We start from the raw sequence: 17,383 nt of genomic DNA, 5'->3' as shown, positions 1-17,383 counted from the left end.
AACTCAGCGCGCAATACTGACGTCACATCACGCACACGGGGTCGCGTGTTCTCCAAATACATGATTCACGAAGCTTTGTTGTATTTTACTCATAAGTAACTTTGATTGAGTGGGTTACTGATTGTTACAAGTGGTCTGGTTTTGTTAACAAAAGTAACAAACAAAATAGGAGAACTTTCCGAGTTCTACGGTACCTTTGTAATTAGTCACGTGTAGAGCACGCAAGGCAAGAAAAAAAAAAAACAGCGATGAAAATCATGAAGCGACCAAATATTCTACTGACAGGTAATGTTAAACAAGTCTCCATCCAACGAGTTAACTACCTATTTAACTACCACCGTCTACCCGCCTCTATAACGATATTTAATTTGTAAGTGTATAGACCGTTCAGGGCGATTATGTGCTTGTGGCTAGCCAATGATGCACCACAAATAAGCTCGAAAGATGCTGCGTGGTCGAAATTCCTGGCGTTAGCTAGCTACTATTAGGTGCTGTACCTAACAACCCCATTCGTAACTTCAGCATCATTCACTTGCAAATGGTTTGCATAGATACCACATGTAGAAATAGAAAAGTATGATGTTTGGGACGTGGTTGCAGATGTACAACGGCGAAGTAGGCTAAATTTGAGGTAGCTATCCACCTAGTTAGCACGTTGTTTATGATGATTATGCCGTCCTCTGACAGGCACCCCTGGCGTAGGGAAGACCACCCTGGGGAAAGAGCTTGCCCAGAGGACAGGACTAACCTATGTCAATGTAGGCGACCTGGCACAAGAAGGTAAGAAGACACACTAGGGGTCTACTCATTAGTCTGATCCCGCTGCAAAACGTTGTGCAATGGAAACCGTTAACTCCAAACGGAAAATGTTTTGCAGTGAAAACTAGTTTCTATTAGTCAGTTAGGACCGTTCTTTGCATTTGGATCATAAAGGATTTCTGTTGCGGAAAAGTTTTCCAAACGGGTTCTGACTAATGAATAGACCACAGATGACCAAGTGCATAAGGGTACACTAGCTACGGTCTCTTCAGAAAGTATTCACACACCTCGTCTGTTTCCACATTTTGTTGTTAGACTGAATTTAAAATGGATGAAATTGAGAGAAAAACATTGTCACTGGCTGACACACAACACCACATAATGTCAGTGGAATTATGTTATTTGACATTTTTACAAATTGAAGAAAATCTACAATTATTAACATTACAATTATCTGTAAGGTCCCTCAGTTGAGCAGTGAATTTAAATCACAGATTCAACCACAATGACCAGGGAGGTTTTCCAATGCCACGCAAAGAAGGGCACCTATTGGTAGATGGGTAAAACATTTTTAATAAGCAGACATTGAAATATCCCTTTGAGCATGGTGAAATTATTAAAGATACAGGCGTCCTTCTTAACTCAGTTGCCGGAGAGGAAGGAAACCGCTCAGGGATTTCACCATGAGGCCAATGGTGACTTTAAAACATTTACAGAGCTTAATGGCTGTGATTAAAAAAAACAGAGAATGGATGAACAACATTTTAGTTACTCCACAATACTAACCTAAATGACAGTGAAAAGAAGAAAGCCTGTACTGAATAAGAATATCCTGTTTGCAACCAGGCACTAAAGCTTTGTGTCGAAGCAATTTACTTTTTGTCCTGAGTACAGTGATTTGTTTATGCAAATGCAACGCATTACTGAATACCACTCCATTTTTTTTCAAGCATTTATTAATTTATTTATTTTTATTTCAACTTTATTTAACCAGGTAGGCCAGTTGAGAACAAGTTCTCATTTACAACTGCAACCTGGCCAAAGCAGTGGGACACAAACAACAACACCGAGTTACACAAACAAACGTTCAGTCAATAACACAATAGAAAAATCTATGTATAGTGTGTGCAACTGTAGAAGAGGCAATAAATGGGCCCTAGAGGTGAAAATAATTACAATTTAGCATTAACACTGGAGTGATAGATGTGCAGATGATGATGTGAAAGTAGAGATACTGGGGTGTAAAAGAGCAAGAGGATAAGTAAAAATATGGGGATAAGATAGTTGGGTGTGCTATTTACAGATTGGCTGTGTATAGGTACAGTGATCAGTAAGCTGCTCTGTCATCTAATGCTTAAAGTTTGAGAGGGAGATACAGGACTCCAGCTTCAGTGATTTTTGCAATTCATTCCAGTCATTGGCAGCAGAGAACTGAAAGGAAAGGTTGCCAAAGTAAGTGTTGGCTTTGGGGATGACCAGTGAAATATACCTGCTGGAGCGTGTGCTATGGGTGGGTGTTGCTATGGTGACCAGTGAGCTGAGATACGGCGGGGCTTTACCTAGCATAAACTTATAGATGAGCATAGTGGTGGCAGCGTCGTGTTATGGATATGCTTCTAATCGGACTGGGGAGTTTTTCAAGCTAAAAAAGAAACCGAATGAAGCTAAGCACAGACAAAATCCGAGAGGAAAACCTGTTGCGTTAGCTTTCCACCAGACGGGGAGATGAATTCCCCTTTCAGCAAGACAATAACCTAAAACACAAGGCCAAATCTAACACAACTCAAATAAGCAAAGATAAATGACAGTCCATCATTACTTTATGACATGAAAGTCAGTCAATCTGAAACATTTCAAGAACCTTGAAAGATTCTTCAAGTGCAGTCGCAAAAACCATCAAGCGCCATGATAAAACTGGCTATCATGAGGACCGCCACAGGAAAGGAAGACCCAGAGTTACCTCTGCTGCAGAGGATAAGTTCATTAAAGTTAACTGCACGTCAGATTTCAGCCCAAATAAATGCTTCAGAGTTCAAGTAACAGACACATCTCAACATCAACTGTTCAGAGGAGACTGCGTGAATCAGGCACTTTATGGTTGAATTGCTGCCAAAGAAACCACCACTAAAGGACACCAATAAGAAAAAGATGCTTGGGCCAAGTAACACGAGCAATGGACTTCAGACTGGTGGAAATCTGTCCTTTGGTCTGATGAGTTTTTGGTTCCAACTGCTGTGTCTTTGCGAGATGCAGAGTCTGTGATTTATTTAGAATTCAAAGCACACTTAACTCGCATGGCTACCGCAGCATTCTGTAGCGTTACGCCATCCTATCTGGTTTGTGCTTAGTGGGACTATCATTTGTTTTTCAACAGGACAATGACCCAAAACACACCTCCAGGCTGTGTAAGGGCAATTTGACCAAGGAGGAGAGTGATGGAGGGCTGCATCAGATGACTTGTCCTTCACAGTCATACAACCTCAACCCAATTGAGATGGTTTGGGATGAGTTGGACCGCAAAGTGAAGGAAAAGGAGACAAGTGCTCAGCATATGTGGGAACTCCTACAAGACTGTTGGAAAAGCATTCCTCATGAAGCTGGATGAGAGAATGCCAAGAGTGTACAAAGCTGTCATCAAGGCAAAGGGTTTCTACTTTGAAGAATATAAAATATTTTAATATAACACTTTTTTTTGGTTACATGATTCCATGTGTGTTATTTCATAGTTTTGATGTTTTCACTATTATTCTACAGTGTAAATAAAAATTTAAAAAACGTGAGTAGATATGTCCAAACTTTTGACTGGTACTGTAAATCTACTTGAAAGTCTATGGCAAGACCTGCAAATGGTTGTCTAGCAATGGTCAGCAACTAATTTGACAGCGCTTGAATAATTTAGCTAATAATCATGGACAAATGTTGCACAATCCAGGCGTGAAAAGCTCTTAGAGACTCAAAGATTCACAGCTTTAAATCACTGCCAAAGGTTTGACTTGGGTGTGAGTACTTATGTAAATTAGATATTTCCTATATTTCTCTTCAATACATTTGCTAAAATTTCTAAATTTCCACAGATTTAATCAATTTTGAATTCAGGCTGTAATACAAATGTGTAATATGTCAAGGGTATGAATACTTTCTGAAACCACTCTGTATCTACCATAACACAACCCCCCCCCCCCCCCATCACGACTCATTGTGTTGTCACATGACGGAAGTATAAATATGCCTGTCTAATCAGAAGTTTCGGAGAGCATGCTGATGACGTTGTTTGTCTCGGTCTCTTCTAGGGCAGCTGTTTGATGGATTTGATGAAGAGTACCAGTGCCCAGTGTTGGATGAGGACCGGGTGAGTCCTATCTCATCTAAAACAGTCTATTCACATCTCATGACAAAGCCTGTGTATTTTTAGGTGCTGCAGTTACCCCGCCACAGGACTTGTTTTTGTTTCCACTCGTGTTTTTTTTTTGAAGGCTGACTGTTTTACTCCCTTGTTCCAGGTGGTGGATGAGCTGGAGGATAAGATGGGCGACGGAGGGGTGATAGTGGACTACCATGGCTGTGATTTCTTCCCAGAGCGTTGGTTCCAGATTGTTTTCGTGCTCCGCACAGACAACACCAACCTCTACAGTCGGCTGGAGGGCAGGTGGGGTTTCCTCCTGGCAAATTGGGAAAAAAAAGAAGAAAAAAAGGTTTTAACAGTGTATTTGCTAGACGTCGCGAACACGGACTACATTATCACTACCGTGCTGTTTTCCGGGCTACAGGCACTATGACCCTGTGTGCGCCTCCTAACTTTTTTTCTTCTTCTTCTTTCACACTGTCGTGCCAACCTAAATCTTTTTACGCTGGCTCAGCGGTTTTATTTGCTCGTTGTGCTTTCAACACGGCTCCAGCTACTATGGTTGGCGCATTAACAGGCCAGTGGATCACAACCCAGAATGGCTCTGGCTTTCTGGGGGATTCAGAAAGCTCTAACACGTGTATTTTTCTCTCTCTCTCCACAGGGGCTACACAGGGAAGAAATTGCAGGACAATGTCCAGTGTGAGATCTTCCAGACCATCTACGAGGAGGCCATGGAGGCCTACAAGGAGGAGATTGTCCACCAGTTGCCCAGCAACGAGCCTGAGGACCTGGAGCGCAACCTGGAGCAGGTAGTCCAGTGGATAGAGCAGTGGGTGAAGGACAACAACTAGCATGGACACAAACCATAGAATCCAAAACAGTGCATGGCTGGAATCTTCTTCATACTAGAAAAAAACATACCAATGGACTCTTTATGTTTGTTGAAAAAAATAAAATAAATCTATATGCCTTTTAACTTATAGCAATCACACACATACTAGGATAGTACTGAGGCTTTAAGTCCTGGTTTTGGTTCGAGCACAACATGTATCACACCTGATTCTGAATTGATCAACCAATCATTGAGTTGTTGAAATGGGTGTGATAGTCTTGGACTGGAACAAAAATATGCCCCAGGTCTGAAAACGAAATTCATCTAGCATAGTTGACAACATTGATGACATAAAATTGATAAACAATACACTCTCTAATGTAGACATGTTTACAGTCTAAGACATGGACAAGCGTGGTTACCTCACTGAGTAGAGGCCCAGTGGAATGATAATAAATATCTATGTCTCAAATGGCAGCCTGTTTGCTATATAGTGCACTAATTTTGATCAGGGCCTAGGACACTGGTCGACGGTAGTGCACTATATGTGGTAGCTGGTGTCAGTTGAGATGCACCCGTTGGCTGTGTTTATTCCCTGCTTGGACTGTATGGTTAACCACACCTTCATTTAGGATGAAAGCTAGGGCAGTAAGCATGTTTGGATACTGACTTGTGTTGCAAGAGCTGTTCATGGACAAGCTCATGAAACACCATGTCATCACAAGATTTGGGCAGTATTCAAGTCCAAATGCATGCGTCACTATATCTCTACTCTCCTAAGGGAAATGTTTTGTCATTTTAGGATGGGCAAAATTGAATGTGTAATAGTTAGTTAGATGCATGCTGCATTTTCTTGTGGCATAGATTGATTTAAAACCGATTACAATTTATTTTGCATTTATTGCATTGCAATGGTTTATCCACATTACAAAAAAACATGCCTTTTGGTTAAATGTGTTTTTTGTTTTACATTTATTTTTTTTATTTTTGAATTGTATTATCTTTCAAATTCATAATTTCTTGTGGACATTGGTAGCCATAAACCTAGTCATGTCATTCAGATTTCAACAACTCAGGCCATAATGCAGGAAGTGTGTTTTTGCCAGAAGTTTATTTTTTTCTTTTGTTTTTCATTTTAGGTTTCATATTTTCATTTTATTTAAGAAAAAATGCATGAAACATTTAATTTTGTTCTCATACCGCTAGTATTTCCATGAAATACTCACAGGTTTTAACAGTAGACAGTGGTTGTTTTTGTATGGCTAAAGCTTTATACTGTACAAGGAAGGAATGATGGTGGAACAACATAATAAAGAATACAAAATGCATTTACGGTGAACTGGTGATTTTTATTGGATCTGTAGCTAAAGGCCAGGGGTGTCTACAGGCCAGGGGTGTCTACAGGCCAGGGGTGTCTACAGGCCAGGGGTGTCTACGGGCTGTCGAACTCATTTTGCCCTGGAAGCTGCAGTCGGTTTCGGACGAGGTCCGGATTGGTTATATTACCTCCCCATCAAAACGTTTTGGTTCCCTGACTGTCAAGCTTTCATTTCTGTGATTATTAGCGAGCTGATGAATGTTGGTCCATTTATTATTTCTACCCAGGGATAATATCAATTGCATACTCCTCACCACCTCTTCACGACTCCAAAATCCATTGGAGGAGAAGGTCAGAGGGACCCCTGGGATATGTTTCACACCCCTGCTTCAGGCTATAAACTAAACTGAGCTTTTATTTCTCTTGATGTGCTGCATCTAACTGAAATAGCCAGCTGGAGGAGCAAGTCCAGTCTGCAAAAAAAACGAGTAAAATGCAAATTAGTGTAACGGCAGAAAAAGTAGCAATCAGTAGTCAAAAGGGCCACGGGGGGTTTCAGATCATATCACTGGTTTACACCCACCGCACCAGGGATGCGTTCAGTTCGATTGAACATGTGCTACGTTGCGTAAGGGCTTGTACTGAACGGCACGTTTCCCCAAACCGCAACCAAACCCCTCCCCGTTTTTTAATTAATCGCTTAGAAACGAGCCGTTTCCGTTTAATTGAACGTAGCATTACGCTTTTTCAGCCCAGTGAAGTTTGAGTTGTATGCATTGCGTCTTGCAACAGGTCGTTTATCGTTTAAGAAGCAAACGGAACGGTGAGCGACCTACCTAAATTTGTCCAATAGAAACTCGTTTTCGTTGCAAAATGTTTTCCGTTTGGAGTAGGCCTTAAACAGTTTCACAACAGACGAACGTTTTGCAAAAGAATTGTCGTAATGAATACACCCCTGGTTCGACCGGACAGCCCAGGTGTGTTTCTTGTCAGACGGCTATGTCACGCACAGGGACTGGTTGGTCACATGGTCCAGCTCCGACGTTCTGCGGAAATTAATTAGCGGAAGAAACAGGTGAATGTATCGTCGGCAGGTAAGCGAAATTCAAATACATTTCATAATAAAACGTCAACTGAGTTGTCACATTTAGGAATAGATATTACAGATGTTTTAATATATGTGCTTATCAGTTATGTAGGTTATATGTGATGATGCAAGTAGCAATTTCATGGGGATGGTAAACTGTCTGGACAGCAACCTGGTAATGTTACCAATCAGGTTAATATGAATAAAAACATAGATAATGCCGTGAAAGATCAGTAGTTCTGTACTCAGAGGTCAGGCCAATAATAATAATAATAATAATAAGTGTTTGTAGAATGTTCCCGAAGCTCCTATTCGCCATGTGGTGGACTGCATGCCAAAATGTCATTGATTTAATGAAATTGTGGACACGAGTTTTAGTTCAGATTTGATGTAGCCTTGTCATGTGGTTTAGATTTTTTTTTTTATGTCGACAAAGACGCATACCTAACTTCCAAGTTGTAATGGAGTTGTAAACCGGCTGCTACAGTCTCTCTTAAAATTGCTATGTTAGGTCAGAACAAAGAAGTCATCAGATTGAGCCTTTTTGCAAACCTAGAGTACAGTTATTAAAGTATGTAGGATATTCAGTACACAACCTTGCTCCCGCTTTACCCCTACCTACATGTACAAATTACCTCGACTAATTAGTACCCCTGCACATAGACTCGGTACGGGTACCCCCTGTATATAGCCTCGTCATGGTGTTACTTTTTTTCCTTATTTACTTTAGTTTATTTAGTAAATATTTTCTTAACTTTTTTTTAAAACTGCATTGTTGGTTAAGGGCTAAGGGCTTGTAAGTAAGCATTTCACGGTAAGGTCCACACCTGTTATATTCCCGAGCACGTGACAAGTAAGATATTTGATTTGATGCATGTAGGTCATTGAGGGAGTTGTATTACGCTGGCCCGGGATGAACTGGGCAATGGCCAGTCACGTTATTGTGCAAAATCGGGGAGGGAGGAGCGCCCTTCTCAAATCAAACAGTAATCTGCGCTGCTCGGTCATGTTGTCAACAAGGCAGCATGGCGCATCATCCAGAAACATGCATACCTTTTCCATAAAATACATTTTTAGAATTTTTAAACGAGTTGCCAATTGCGTTTTTATTAAAAGCAATCACATCTGAATGTGAAAAACACATAATCCTACTAATCACTCTCCACATACTTAATTATGACACGTTTGTTTTCATCCGATTTCGCCATCAACGAGAGAGAGCAGGCACTTGGCTCACGTCGGGAGGCAGCCTGGCGTCACTTTTCTCCTGGTTCAAACTTCTTCCACCGGGGTAACCCGGGCCAGATAAACAAACTCCCTCAGTGTAACTGACTGTCGCCTGTTTGTCCTCATTCCAGGTGACACAGCCAGAGAGGAAATCAGAGCCATATAAACATATCCATACTGAACAGCAAGGCCATGTGAGTCTGGCCTGGTGACTGTGTAAAAGAGGTATTATTCCAACTATTTTCCATATGTTTTTTTGCGATGTTACTATATTGATGCAAGATACAGCAATGCCAAAATTGTGAAGAGATGTTGATATGGTGGTCCTTTGGTGATGGGAGTTTTACTTGAGTTACTTGACATGCTATAGAAAACTATAAACTTGTTACCAAATTTTCCCCACATTGTTTTGTTTGTGGGAGACAGACATTTTTATTTAATTTTTTATTGATTTAACCACCAAGATAGTCCACTCACTAAAATGTATTGCTTTCCAGTAATCCTCATGAGGTTTAGGTGAATCTGGGTAGGTTCTTTGTGTTATCTGGGGGGGGGGTAACAGTATATCTGGCATTGCCAATAACCAGGAAGCCCCTAATTGAAGACAGTGCCCGTTCCCCCCACCCCCCCACACACACACACATCAAATCTGATTTTAATTTTCACATGCGCCAAATAAAACAGGTAGACCTTACCGTGAAATGTTTACTTACAAAACATTAACCAACAGTGCAGTTCAAGAAAGAGTATATTTACTAAATAAACTAAAAAAGAATAATGCATTAAAAAAATCAGAAAGTAACAAGAAAATTACACAACAATAATTATACATATCAATAACACACACACACACACTCACTGTAATAGTAATCCAGATCATATCTCATGTCTTGAGGTTAACAATCTTTGTCCTCTAATGCTTTTGTAAAGGTAGTTTAGAGGACAAACAAAGTATACTGCATAGATTTGAGACTATCAAGCAGCTCATCCTTTGGCAATATTGTCCTGCATTTTCTAACCACAGCCTCTCTCCTCTCTGTGTCTGTACGAGGGCAGAGACCAGTGCGTCCCCATGTCTGCTAGAGGAGGTTCCTCTGGCCGTTTCAACATTGTCCGGGATGCAGAACCTCACTACGACCAGGTCCCAGTGGGCTCCTTATGGAGGGACCAGGACCTCCCTCCTCCTCCCCGCTCCCTTGGGGGTTCAGGGGGGCAGACCTGGCTGTGAGCTCCGACCCCCTGCCCCCCCCTCCCCTCCCAGACCAGCCCCCCGTGGGCCCTGACTTCTACCCCCTTAGCGACGGTGCCTCGGAGCGCCTTGACAACGACAGTGCGGCCATGGACATCAAACCAGTCCGCCGCTTCATTCCTGACTCCTTCAAGAACTTCTTCCGCGGCAACAGTGTCCGTGGTAGCAGCAACAAGCCCTTCTCCTTACCCCCCTCCCCGCCGCTGACGGAAAAAGACGACCTCAAACCAGGAACCACTAGAGGTGTCCCCTGCTCCCCTCCCCCCTCTCCCTCACTCCCTGGCTCCTACTTGGATCCGTACGGAGGCTCTGGCGGCAGCTACAACTCCAGAAAAGAACGTGACGCCATGTTGCTAGGAAGCGATGCATTCGAGTCTGTCTCAGGCGTCACATTCCGCTCAGCCAAGACTTACAGCGAGCGGGTGGAGGATTACCACCAGCGCTACGCCTACATGAAGTCCTGGGCGGGGTTACTGCGCATCCTGGGCTGCGTCGAGCTCCTTTTGGGCGCTGTCGTCTTCGCCTGCGCGTGTGCTTATGTGCACAAGGACAACGAGTGGTTCAATATGTTCGGCTACTCCCAGCCACAGTTGTTTGGGGGGTTAGGGGGCGGTGCAGCAGCGTATGGAGGCAGCGGATCGTTCAGCTACGACGGACCCAAAACCCCCTTCATCTTGGTAGTGGCTGGCCTGGCCTGGATAGTAACAGTCATTATGCTAGTCCTGGGGATGACCATGTACTACCGTACCATCCTCCTAGACTCGTCTTGGTGGCCGTTGACTGAGTGTGTAATTAACCTGGCCCTTGGGTTTCTCTACATGGTAGCAGCAGTAATGTACGTCAGGGACACAACCAGAGGAGGCCTCTGTTACATCCCTGTCTTCAACAACGGAGTCAACGGAGCCTTCTGCCGCACAGAGGCCGGCCAGACCGCCGCCATTATTTTTCTGTTCGTCAACATGATAATATATTTTGTGGGCGCCGGTGTGTGTCTGAAGCTGTGGCGGCACGAGGCGGCGAGGCTGAGGAGGGAGGGGTTAGCGCAGGAGGTGAGGGCGGGATTAGACACACACACACACACACACACAGTTGTCCTTTTGGGCTGCAATTTCTTGTGTTCCATGACAAATCCTTTGCCTCATCCTTTCCCATTGGTCTTTGTTCTCAGATGAAAACCATTGGATCTTCCCTGCCAATATCTGCTGTAAGTCTCTTAGTACACTAGTACAAAACTTTAATTAATATTTATTCACTTAATTTGTAAAGCTCTTCTTTTTTTCACAACCAAGGCACAGAGTATACATACTGACAACCATGTTAAATTCCAGTTAATTCAGGAAGCACACTGACACACAGACTTTCCTCTTGAACATTTGGATTTGGAATTTGGTTTACTTTCTGAATTGACATGAATTAAAATGGAATTGACCTCAACCCTGCTGACAACATAGTAATCATACCGCCGATCCCCATCCTTCCCCAGCTGGGCGGTTCCAGGACCTCAGCGCAGACCCCTCTCCCCACCCTCCAGACTATCCCGGAGGTGTTGGACGGCCATGTTGCCTCTCCAGCCGCCCCTCTGATGATGGAGCCAGAGATCCTCCGAGGACACATCCCCGCAGGACACATCCCCAAACCTGTAATCATCGCAGACTACGTGGCGTGAGTACTGACCACCCATCTAACTTTAGTTGACCTGTTCTCTGACAGATGGCATTTTTAATCGTTTGTATTGTTGTGTATCAGCTCCTGCTGTTCGTTGTCATTAGTATCACTGTTTCCTTATTATGTACTTTGTATTTGCTTACTTTTTTGTGAAGAAAAAGAGACCTTGGTCTCAATGGAACTTCCCTCCGTGTATGTATGTATATATATATATATATATATATATATATATATATATATATATATACTGCACAAAAAATTAAGGGAACACTAAAATAACACATCCTAGATCTGAATGAATGAAATATTCTTATTAAATACTTTTTTCTTTATATAGTTGAATGTGCTGACAACAAATCACAAAAATGATCAATGGAAATCAAATTTATCAACCCATGGATTTGAAGTCACACTCAAAATGTAAAGTGGAAAACCACACTACAGGCTGATCCAACTTTGATGTAATGTCCTTAAAACATGTCAAAATGAGGCTCAGTAGTGTGTGTGGCCTCCATGTGCCTGTATGACCTCCCTAAAATGCCTGGGCATGCTCCTGATGAGGTGGCGGATGGTCTCCTGAGGGATCTCCTCCCAGACCTGGACTAAAGCATCCGACCAACTCCTGGACAGTCTGTGGTGCAACGTGGCATGGAGCGAGACATGATGTCCCAGATGTGCTCAATTGGATTCAGGTCTGGGGAACGGGCGGGCCAGTCCATAGCATCAATGCCTTCCTCTTGCAGGAACTGCTGACAGGTCCCCCAAAGAAATTCCACACCATGACTGACCCACAGCCAAACCGGTCATGCTGGAGGATGCTGCAGGCAGCAGACCATTCTCCACGGCGTCTCCAGACTGTCACGTCTGTCACGTGCTCAGTGTGAACTTGCTTTCATCTGTGAAGAGCACAGGGCACCAGTGGCGAATTTGCCCATCTTGGTGTTCTCTGGCAAATGCCAAACGTCCTGCACGGTGTTGGGCTGTAAGCACAACCCCCACCTGTGTACGTCGGGCCCTCATACCGCCCTCATGGAGTCTGTTTCTGACCGTTTGAGCAGACACATGCACATTTGTGGCCTGCTGGAGGTCATTTTGCAGGGCTCTGGCAGTGCTCCTCCTTGCACAAAGGCGGAGGTAGCGGTCCTGCTGCTGGGTTGTTGCCCTCCTACGGCCTCCTCCACGTCTCCTGATGTACTGGCCCCTCTCCTGGTAGCGCCTCCAAGCTCTGGACACTACGCTGACAGACACAGCAAACCTTCTTGCCACAGCTGCACTACCTGAGCCACTTGTGTGGGTTGTAGACTCCGTCTCATGCTACCACTATAGTGAAAGCACCGCCAGCATTCAAAAGTGACCAAAGCATCAGCCAAGAAGCATAGGAACTGAGAAGTGGTCTGTGGTCACCACCTGCAGAACCACTCCTTTATTGGGGGTGTCTTGCTAATTGTCTATAATTTCCACCTGTTGTCTATTCCATTTGCACAACAGCATGTGAAATTTATTGTCAATCAGTGTTGCTTCCTAAGTGGACAGTTTGATTTCACAGAAGTGTGATTGACTTGGAGTTACATTGTGTTGTTTTAAGTGTTCCCTTTTATTTTTTTGAGCTGTGTATAAAGGTGAAATAAAATCAAACGTATGGACCTTAAGTACCAAAGGCTAGCTGACTGCCACAGTCTGCTTCCTACGAGACTTACCTATCCAAGGTCATACGGTGCAGAACTCCATCTCACTCAGTCCTGCTTTTTCTATCTCTCTCTGCCACTTAATTGATCCATTAATGTCATTGATGGGCTTGGCAAGGCTTGGCAATAGAGTTCACACACACCTGGTTACCCAGGTGGTAGACTTTTGTTTCTACATATAAAGGCCTTAAAAAAAAACAACCCTGTATTTCTGTGTTTGTGTAGGACGAGTCATTTTAGACTATTTGAGATGCTTGTTGATGACCTCTGCTTTGTATTTGTTGTGTGAACAGGAAGTACCCGACAATCCGTACGGAGGAGGAGAGGGACCAGTACAAGGCTGTGTTTAAGGACCAGTATGCTGAGTACAAAGAGCTGCATGCTGAGGTCCAGGTCATGGCCAAGAAGTTTGACGAGATGGACGAACTGATGAGGAACCTGCCTCCACGGCCCTCTAGTCAACTGGTACTGAGACCGAGAGAGAGAGAAATACACAAGCACGTCACACAGAGACTTCTCACACACACACAAAACATAAAGCTCCCTGGGCCTCCCGGGTGGCGCAGTGGTTAAGGGGAGCTGTACTGCAGCGCCAGCTGCGCCACCAGAGACTCTGGGTTCGCGCCCAGGCTCTGTAACCGGCCGCGACCGGGAGGTCCGTGTGGCGACGCACAATTGGCCTAGCGTTGTCCGAGTTAGGGAGGGTTTGGCCGGTAGGGATGTCCTTGTCTCATCGCACACCAGAAACTCCTGTGGCGGGCCGGGCGCAGTGCACGCTAACCAAGGTTGCCAGGTGCACAGTGTTTCCTCTTACACATTGGTGCTGCTGGCTTCCGGGTTGGATGGCGCGGTGTTAAGCAGTGCGGCTTGGTTGGGTTGTGTATCGGAGGACGCATGACTTTCAACCTTCGTCTCTCCCGAGCCCGTACGGGAGTTGTAGCGATGAGACAACTACTAGCAATTGGATACCACGAAATTGGGGAGAAAAAGGGGGTAAAAATATATTTTAAAAAACATAAAGCTCCCATAAATTATAGCCTCATGTCCATTCACATCATTCTAGTGCTTTTTACCAATCCCTTGTTCAAAGCTAAAGATCTTCTTTCAGGAGAAGGAACGCATCAATACCATAGTATTGGAGTACCAGAGAAAGAAAGCGGTAAGTGATTTGAGTCTTTTTTTTAATAGAAAATGTATATAAGTAGGGGACCCACTGCAGGTCGTGAGCCTTAATGATGACCTGTAGAGTAGTTTTAGGTTTCAGTAATATGTTTATGGACGATGCCCAGTAGAAGCTGATCTGTAGAACCGGTTTGTGTAGGCGGGGAGTTTCACACAGTTTCAGGTAGTTTCCCTTTCAGGTAAACCAATGATGTGTGACGGACTGACAGTAGATCAGAGCACTTCCTATTCGCTCCTCTCTCAGATCTCCTCACTCCTCTCTCCTCACTCCTCTCTCCTCACTCCTCTCTCCTCACTCCTCTCTCCTCACTCCTCTCTCAGATCTCCTCACTCCTCTCTCAGATCTCCTCACTCCTCTCTCAGATCTCCTCACTCCTCACTCCTCTCTCCTCACTCCTCTCTCCTCACTCCTCTCTCCTCACTCCTCTCTCCTCACTCCTCACTCCTCACTCCTCTCTCCTCACTCCTCTCTCCTCACTCCTCTCTCCTCACTCCTCACTCCTCTCTCCTCACTCCTCTCTCAGATCTCCTCACTCCTCTCTCAGATCTCCTCACTCCTCTCTCCTCACTCCTCTCTCCTCACTCCTCTCTCCTCTCTCCTCTCTCCTCACTCCTCACTCCTCTCTCCTCACTCCTCTCTCCTCTCTCCTCACTCCTCTCTCCTCACTCCTCACTCCTCACTCCTGTTCGAAACGATTATCTTTGTCCTTTCTACAGTCACACTGCAGATGAGGACATTTGCTAGATACATCAAATGCAACTATGCCCTTATCTGATGGCTTTCAGTTCCACCATTTATTACCTTATGAAATGACAAGACGGGATATGGGGCTTGTTGCAACAGGTGTGTGTGTGTGTGTGTGTGTGTGTGTGTGTGTGTGTGTGTGTGGGAGAGATGGAGACAGTAAATGAACAAAGGAATGTTAACTTTTCTCCCTCTTGTCGTCAGGATCCTACGGTCCTTGAGAAGAGGGAGAGGTGTGAGTACCTGAAGAACAAACTGTCCCACATCAAACAGAAGATCAACGAATACAACAAGGTCATGGACTGGAACGACGGATTCAACTAGACGAACACACACTCTGAACTGTGCAGTTTAACTGAGCCAGGTCAAGCCCGAATGCTGAAGTTTACCCTCCACTACATTATGTTGGATGCCATTCCTTGCCAGTAGAGAGGCTATATGGACATGCCATGGGTCAAATCATATAAAGATTTTAGTGCCACAAAAATTGATATTGAGGCTGGTTTTATAATCTACACATTTTCTTATCTGATGCATTTTGTTTTTATTGATGTCTGTGATATTTTTGTTCACTGCCATAATTGTAAGTGGGTTGCCACTGCCCAACCCTGAAGGACAGATCAGTCTCTACACAGTACCCCAACATCAATTTGACCATGTGGGCAGATGTCATTCTTTGTTGTGTTTAATTATTTATCTCCATTGTACCATTTTGTAAACTCTAGATACTGTAACAGTATGACTCTTAACAAATCTGTTTATGTTTTCCTCAACAGACTTTTCCGCAATATTTTTTTTAATTAAGTGACAAAGCATCTCCTAAATATTATATGTCGTTGTTGACTTGTGTTTTTCAAAAAACTATTTTTGCAGCTTCTGGGTGTACATGAACACAGTCCAATGTTGTACACTGATGTCAATCGAGGTGGTTTTATCTGGAACACGTGGCCTTTCTGGTAGATTTTGTACATTTATGTGTAGAAACGTCATCCAGTATCATATATTTCTGTTTTGACTTGCTTACCAATGTACTCGTAATTTCTTGATAAATGAAGGAAAGTTTGATTTCAGCACAGTTTGATAAAGATCCTAAAAACTATGATGCCTCCCCCCCTAGTAGAAATGACCATTCTATTAGTCACAGAAGAGTGTGTGTGACTGACTATGTCAGTGGTTGATGAATGTCAGAGAATACTGGAAATTGGATCCTTTTTCTGTCAGTCAGTGTCTGTTACAAAAGGGAATCTAGCCTAAACAATGTCTCTCTCTCTCTCTCACACACACTTCCTGTCTGTGGAATCTTGCCTCATCCTCATGACAAGGCTGTTGTTGGTCTCGTTGTTCGTCTCGTTGAAGCCTGGAGGACTGGTTTGGTCATGATGGACACTAGAGGGGAGGGGGGAGAGGGCGTTTGGTATCACAGTCCCCTATTCAAATCAACGGTGTAGAGTTTTGGCTCCACTGCAACTCCCACCAAGGTGTCATCTTACACACACACACACCATAGGCCCTTATAGGTTGAAGATACACAGGCAAGTTAGGGTTCCATGCGGAAGCTTTTGAAAATTAACAGATTCATCGAACCAGCGCTGTTGCTAAATAGCATATCTGGTGCCTTAGTTTACAATGTGTCCTTATTTATGCAAAGAGTTCTGGGATATTAGAACCCTCATGACTTAACCTTGGCTATCTTCAACCTAGCATAGGACCAGGAAGTTATTTTTAATAATAATATATTTTTATAGCAACAGTAACAATATTACACATCAATACAGATCAAATTGTATTAGTCACATGCGCCAAATACAACAGGTGTAAACCTTAGAGGGAACTGCTAACTTACGAGCCCCTAACCAACAATGCAGTTAAAAAAAAATACGGATAAGAAAAAGAAAGTAGTTAAAAAAAGGGACATTACTGTGAATACAATGAAAGAACTGAAATAATAGAACACCAGGCAAATTCAACAATAAGTGGATACGACTGGCAGTTAATGAAGCCATTTTTTGGTGATTATAATTCAATATATTGCTATGGTCAAAAGCGACAACCTTTTATCCAGTTATCCCAAAAGTTAAAGAAACTCATTTTAAAATATTTCCTTCCATCTAACCTGTTAATGATTTCTTGCACAAAAGATTCAATTTTGTTCCGCTGATTCAGAATCTATCGAGTATTTTTTTTTTCATGTCGCCATTCTTTTTTTTCTTTCTTTTTTTTTACCTTTATTTTACTAGGCAAGTCAGTTAAGAACAAATTCTTATTTTTTTCTAGTAAACTATGGATTG

The 17,383-nt window shown here is 43.4% G+C and overlaps 2 protein-coding genes across 2 annotated transcripts; both read left to right on the top strand.

Annotated features, from left to right (window-relative positions):
• Nucleotides 1-21: 21 nt before the first annotated feature.
• Nucleotides 22-6,265, top strand: ak6 (adenylate kinase 6). Its single transcript, XM_064936648.1, has 5 exons — nucleotides 22-285; nucleotides 688-780; nucleotides 4,050-4,108; nucleotides 4,260-4,405; nucleotides 4,767-6,265. The coding sequence occupies exons 1-5, from the start codon at nucleotides 249-251 to the stop codon at nucleotides 4,954-4,956; spliced, it is 525 nt and encodes a 174-aa protein (XP_064792720.1). The 5' UTR covers nucleotides 22-248; the 3' UTR covers nucleotides 4,957-6,265.
• A 988-nt stretch (nucleotides 6,266-7,253) lies between these two features.
• marveld2b (MARVEL domain containing 2b) lies at nucleotides 7,254-16,165 on the top strand. The gene is given in 9 exon segments (XM_064936640.1): nucleotides 7,254-7,349; nucleotides 8,701-8,794; nucleotides 9,626-9,788; nucleotides 9,791-10,867; nucleotides 10,987-11,022; nucleotides 11,302-11,480; nucleotides 13,462-13,633; nucleotides 14,277-14,327; nucleotides 15,300-16,165. Coding segments are annotated over 7 exon segments (1,782 nt in total). The 5' UTR covers nucleotides 7,254-7,349; nucleotides 8,701-8,794; nucleotides 9,626-9,641; the 3' UTR covers nucleotides 15,420-16,165.
• Nucleotides 16,166-17,383: the final 1,218 nt, after the last annotated feature.

The sequence above is a fragment of the Oncorhynchus masou genome, chromosome 25 (genome assembly GCF_036934945.1).
Source record: "Oncorhynchus masou masou isolate Uvic2021 chromosome 25, UVic_Omas_1.1, whole genome shotgun sequence".
NCBI classification, from domain to species: Eukaryota; Metazoa; Chordata; class Actinopteri; order Salmoniformes; family Salmonidae; genus Oncorhynchus; species Oncorhynchus masou.
The sequence above is the reverse complement of the archived record's forward strand: the minus strand, read 5'-3'. Positions and strand labels throughout refer to the sequence as shown.

Excerpts from the sequence above, each read along its gene's own strand:
- ak6 (XM_064936648.1), top strand. The coding sequence starts at position 249 with ATGAAAATCATGAAGCGACCAAATATTCTACTGACAG. Across the intron at positions 286-687 it reads ACCAAATATTCTACTGACAG|GCACCCCTGGCGTAGGGAAG; the intron begins GTAATGTTAAAC and ends GTCCTCTGACAG. Across the intron at positions 781-4,049 it reads AGGCGACCTGGCACAAGAAG|GGCAGCTGTTTGATGGATTT; the intron begins GTAAGAAGACAC and ends GGTCTCTTCTAG.